The sequence below is a fragment of the Sciurus carolinensis genome, unplaced genomic scaffold (assembly GCF_902686445.1).
Source record: "Sciurus carolinensis unplaced genomic scaffold, mSciCar1.2, whole genome shotgun sequence".
In the NCBI taxonomy this organism is placed as follows: Eukaryota; Metazoa; Chordata; class Mammalia; order Rodentia; family Sciuridae; genus Sciurus; species Sciurus carolinensis.
This window is the reverse complement of record NW_025920543.1, coordinates 20096-26128: the sequence shown is the minus strand read 5'-3', so window position 1 is coordinate 26128 and position 6033 is coordinate 20096. Positions and strand designations below refer to the sequence as shown.

General features: G+C 39.7%; 1 protein-coding gene across 1 annotated transcript; it reads left to right on the top strand.

Annotated features, from left to right (window-relative positions):
• The first annotated feature begins 733 nt into the window (after positions 1–733).
• LOC124975832 (enhancer of polycomb homolog 2-like) lies at positions 734–4333 on the top strand. The gene is given in 3 exon segments (XM_047538343.1): positions 734–2462; positions 2465–2974; positions 2977–4333. Coding segments are annotated over 3 exon segments (2418 nt in total). The 3' UTR covers positions 3156–4333.
• Positions 4334–6033: the final 1700 nt, after the last annotated feature.

Below are 6033 nucleotides of genomic sequence, written 5' to 3'. Positions count from 1 at the left end.
AAAAACATATTTAAAAAATGTGCACCACGATCTAGTGGGGTTCATTCCTGGAATGCAAGGATGGTTCAACATTTGTAAATCAATTAACATAATCCATCATGTCAATAGACTTAAGGATAAGAATCATATGGTTATTTCTATTGATGCAGAAAAAGCATTTGACAAAATACAACACCCCTTCATGCTCAAAACACTAGAAAAAATAGGGATAGTAGGAACATACCTGAACATTGTAAAAACTATTTATGCTAAGCCCATGGCCAACATCATTCTTTCTTTTTTTTTTTTTTTTTTTGGGTGCTGGGGATCGAACTCAGGGCTTTGTGCTTACAAAGCAAGCACTCTACCAGCTGAGCTATCTCCCCAGCCCCACCAAAACATCATTCTTAATAGAGAAAAACTGAAACCATTCCCTTTAAAAACAGGAACAAGACAGGGATGTGGAGTGTCCGCCATGTTGGCCATGGTGCAGGGCCGCGGATGGGGAGGGCAAGCGGCGGATCTAGTGTGTGGAAGTGGCCGCAGGCGGCGGGGGGCTGTTTTTGGGCGGGGTGGGCGCCCATGCTGTGGCCCGGGGCAGTGAGGAGGAGGAGGAGGAGCGGGCCAGCCGCGCTGCACTGAGGAAGGAGGTGGAGGAGGCGGTGGGAGTCCTCCCCCCCTCCCCGCCCGCCCTGCCGCCCTGCCGCCGCCGCCGCCGCCGCCGCCCGGGCTGTTCCTGTAAGGCGGGGAGACAATGAGTAAACTCTCCTTCCCAGCGCGGGCTCTGACCGCCGCCAAACCGCTGCCTATCTACCGCGGCAAGGACATGCCTGAACTCAACGACTGCGTCTCCATCAACCGGGCCGTGCCCCAGATGCCCACTGGGATGGAGAAGGAGGAGGAATCGGAACATCATTTACAGCGAGCTATTTCAGCACAGCAAGTGTTTAGAGAGAAAAAAGAGAGCATGGTCATTCCCGTTCCTGAGGCAGAGAGCAACGTCAACTATTACAATCGCTTGTACAAAGGAGAGTTTAAACAGCCCAAACAGTTCATTCATATTCAGCCTTTTAATCTAGACAACGAGCAACCAGATTATGATATGGATTCAGAAGATGAGACCTTATTAAATAGACTTAACAGAAAGATGGAAATTAAGCCTTTGCAATTTGAAATTATGACTGACAGACTTGAAAAAGCCAGTTCTAATCAGCTTGTAACACTTCAAGAAGCAAAACTGCTGCTAAACGAAGATGATTATCTTATTAAAGCTGTATATGACTACTGGGTGAGAAAACGTAAAAACTACAGGGGGCCATCCCTCATTCCTCAAATAAAACGAGAGAAAAAAGATGGCTTTACCAACAATGACCCTTATGTTGCCTTTCGGAGAAGAACAGAGAAAATGCAAACTCGAAAGAATCGTAAGAATGATGAAGCCTCTTATGAAAAGATGTTGAAACTGAGACGAGAGTTTAGTAGAGCCATAACAATTTTGGAAATGATTAAGAGAAGGGAGAAAACAAAACGAGAATTATTGCACTTAACCTTAGAAGTTGTGGAAAAAAGATATCATTTGGGAGACTATGGAGGTGAAATCTTTAATGAAGTGAAAATCAGTAGATCAGAAAAAGAGTTGTATGCCACTCCAGCAACTCTTCACAATGGAAATCATCACAAAGTCCAAGAATGTAAAACTAAGCACCCTCATCATTTGTCTTTGAAAGAAGAGGCTTCTGATGTTGTTCGTCAAAAGAAGAAGTACCCAAAGAAGCCTAAAGCAGAGGCTTTGATAACATCTCAGCAGCCCACTCCTGAGACATTGCCTGTGATCAATAAGAGTGACATTAAGCAATATGACTTTCACAGCTCAGATGAAGATGAATTTCCACAGGTACCATCCCCAGTATCAGAACCTGAAGAAGAAAATGATCCTGATGGTCCCTGTGCTTTCAGAAGGAGGGCAGGATGCCAGTATTATGCTCCTCGTTTGGACCAAGCTGACCATACATGTGAGAATTCAGAATTGGCAGATTTGGATAAGTTGAGGTATAGGCATTGCCTTACAACACTTACAGTCCCAAGAAGATGTATAGGATTTGCAAGGAGGCGAATTGGCAGAGGTGGAAGAGTCATAATGGACCGAATATCCACAGAACATGACCCAGTCCTGAAACAGATAGACCCTGAAATGCTGAATAGTGTTTCAAGCTCTTCCCAAACTATAGACTTTTCTTCTAATTTCTCTCAGACCAATGCTTCCAGTAAACCTTGTGAAAATAGACTGTCCCTTTCTGAAATATTAAGCAATATCAGATCTTGTCGACTACAGTGTTTCCAGCCAAGGCTACTAAATTTACAGGACAGTGATAGTGAAGAATGTACCTCCAGAAAACCAGGGCAGACTGTGAACAATAAAAGAGTTTCTGCAACATCTGTAGCTTTATTGAACACCAGCAAGAATGGCATATCAGTAACAGGAGGATCACAGAAGAGCAGTTTCAGACACATCAACAGCAGTTAGTTCAAATGCAAAGACAGCAACTTGCTCAGCTTCAGCAGAAGCAGCAATCTCAGCATTCCTCACAACAGACACATCCAAAAGCACAGGGCTCAAGCACCTCTGACTGCATGTCTAAAACACTCGACTCAGCCAGCGCCCACTTTGCTGCATCTGCAGTGGTCAGTGCACCTGTTCCAGGTCGCAGTGAAGTAGTCAAGGAACAGAACACAGGCCACAGCAACATAAATGGTGTCATCCAACCTTCAGGAACCTCTAAAACATTATACTCCACCAATATGGCTTTATCATCCAGCCCAGGGATTTCAGCTGTACAACTTGTAAGGACAGTTGGCCACACTACTACAAACCACTTAATCCCAGCATTGTGCACAAGCAGCCCTCAAACACTTCCCATGAACAATTCCTGCCTGACAAATGCAGTGCACCTCAATAATGTCAGTGTTGTTTCTCCAGTCAATGTGCATATCAATACATGGACTCAGCACCATCGCCAACAGCCTTAAAACTTGCCACAGTTGCTGCCAGTATGGACAGAGTGCCAAAGGTTACTCCCAGTAGTGCCATCAGCAGCATAGCAAGAGAGAACCATGAACCAGAAAGATTGGGTTTAAATGGAATAGCAGAGACAACAGTAGCTATGGAAGTCACATAACATAAAACATGTGGCTTTTCCTGTGTGGATGATGTGCAGTCATTCGTATTCCAGCTGAATGCAAAAGGCGACACCTTGTGGATCACAGAGTGTAACAATGGACCTAAATGGACTACAGTATATCAGATGTTAAATCGATATATGATGTATATTTTGTAAAATTGGGAAAATCACTACCTTGTAAAATAGTTTATTTGTATCATCAATATTATTTCTGTTACTTGAATAGTAGATATTCATCATCGTGCTTTTGCACTTGAATTTGCAACTGAATGGATTTTAAAAATAATTCTTTAATGGGATCATGAGCATGAAATGGGATCCTGCATCACTTGTTTTAACTATTATTTTGCCATGTTTACATTTTGTATCTTGTAAAATAAATCCAACTTTGTGTCTAAAAAGTTAAAGATTCATAGCTAGGAAATGAAATTCTTGTAATTTTTTTCTAAAGGAACTGTAAAGTTTTCACTTGGTTCATTTTGTTTCACAATTTGACTAGATGGACTTTTTGGTAAATACTTTAGTGGCATTTCACTGTCAAATATGAAGTTCAAGGCAAAATAGTATTTTCTATTACTGTGCAGGGGAAAGGGATGGATCGATACATGCAAATTTAATGTAGTAACTCACTTTTCCATATATTTTGAATGTATATTTCTATTTATAATACCAGTTTATAAAAAATAATTACACAGAAAAAATGGACTAGGAAAAATTATGCATCTAGCACATTTAAACTGTGCAAACATGAAAATTTTTTAAGGATTATATTTTATCTGAAGGCTGCATATTTTAACTGGCTTTAAAACTGTAACACACCACATAAAAGATATTTACCAGGTATGTATTGCATTATATCATTGCAATAAATATTGGAAGTCTAGATATTGAGCCATCCCAGGTATTGGGAGGGGGGGAGGGTTGTGGCAAGATTGTCTTTTCAATTTTGGAGAGTTTTCCTGTGGCTACAAGGCAAGTAACGGGTTGGAAAAAGTCTGACTGTAAGCGTTGGACACCTTCATAGTGTAGTGTTTTAATGACTTTTTTTAAATGGTTCTTGTAAATTAGATACATGTAGTGGTGTTTCAGAATGTTTGTTTATGCACTAGTTCAGACAACTTTCCCTGTTACTTGTTCTTGATAAGTGAAAACTGCAGGGAAATAAAAAATACATATCAAAATTAAAAAAGAAAAAAAAAAGGCAGGGATGTCCTCTTTCACCACTTCTATTCAACATTGTCCTCGAAACTCTAGCCAGAGCAATTAGGCAGACTAAAGAAATTAAAGGGATATGAATAGGAAAAGAGGAACTTAAGCTGTCACTATTTGTGGATGACATGATTCTATATTTGGAGGATCCAAAAACCTCTTCCAGAAAACTTCTAGACCTCATCAATGAATTCAGCAAAATAGCAGGCTATAAAATCAACATGCATAAATCTAAAGCATTTTTATACGCAAGCAACAAAACAACTGAAAAGGAAATGAGGAAAACAACTCCATTTGCAATAGCCTCAAAAAAAATATTGGGCATCAATCTAACAAAAGAGGTAAAGATCTCAACAATGAAAACTACAAAATATTGAAGAAAGAAATTAAGGAAGACCTTAGAAGATGGAAAGATTTCCCCTGTTCTTGGATAGGAAGAATTAATATTGTCAAAATGGCCATACTACCAAAAGTGCTATACAGATTCAATGCAATTCCAATTAAAATCCCAATGATGTACCTTACAGAAATAGAGCAAGCAATTATGAAATTCATCTGGAAGAAAAGGAAACCCCAAATAGGTAAAGCAATCCTGAGCAGAAAGAGCTAAGCAGGGGATATTGCAATACCATATCTTCAACTCTACTACAAAGCAATAGTAACAAAAATGGCATGGTATTGGTACCAAAATAAAAAGGTAGATCAATGGTACAGAATAGAGGACATGGACACAAACCCAAATAAATACAATTTTCTCATACTAGACAAAGGGGCCAAAAATATGCAATGGAGAAAAGATAGCCTCTTCAACAAATGGTGGTGGAAAAACTAGAAATCCATATGCAGTAGAATGAAACTAAACCCCTATCTCTCACCCTGCATGAAACTCAACTCAAAATAGATCAAATACCTTGGAATCAGATCAGAAACTCTGCATATTATAGAAGAAAAATATGTCCAAATCTTCAACATGTCAACTTAGGATCAGACTTCCTTAACATGACTCCCATAGCAAAAGAAATAAAAGCAAGAATCAATAACTGGGATAGATTCAAACTAAAAAGCTTTTTCTCAACAAAGGAAACTATCAGCAATGCGAAGAGAGCCTACAGAGTGGGAGAAAATCTTTGCCATATAGAGCACTAATTTCCCAATGTATTAAAACTGTACTCAAAAAACTGAAAAAAATCTACACTAAGAATACAAATAGTCCAATCAACAACTGGGCTTAGGAAATGAACAGACACTTCACAGAAGAAGATCTACAAGCACTCCACAGATACATTTTTGTGCTTTTACATGGTGTGCAGCTACACTGGTCACTTTCATATATGAACATACAAAATTATATCCATTTCATTCTGCTATCATTCCATTCCCTTGCACTCCCTTTCCCCCTGCCCCTATTCAATCCAGTGAACCTCATATCATCCATTTCCCATGCCACCTATTATGAGTCAGGATCCTCATGTCAGACAGGATGTTTGGTTTTGTTTTGTTGGGACTGGCTTATTTCACTTAGCATGATAATCTCCAGCTCCATCCATTTTTGGCAACTGTCATAATTTCATTTTTTATGGTTGGATAGTACTCCATTGTGTATATGTACCACATTGTCTTTGTCCATTTGTCTGTTGAAGGGCACCTGGGTTGGGTTGATAGCTGA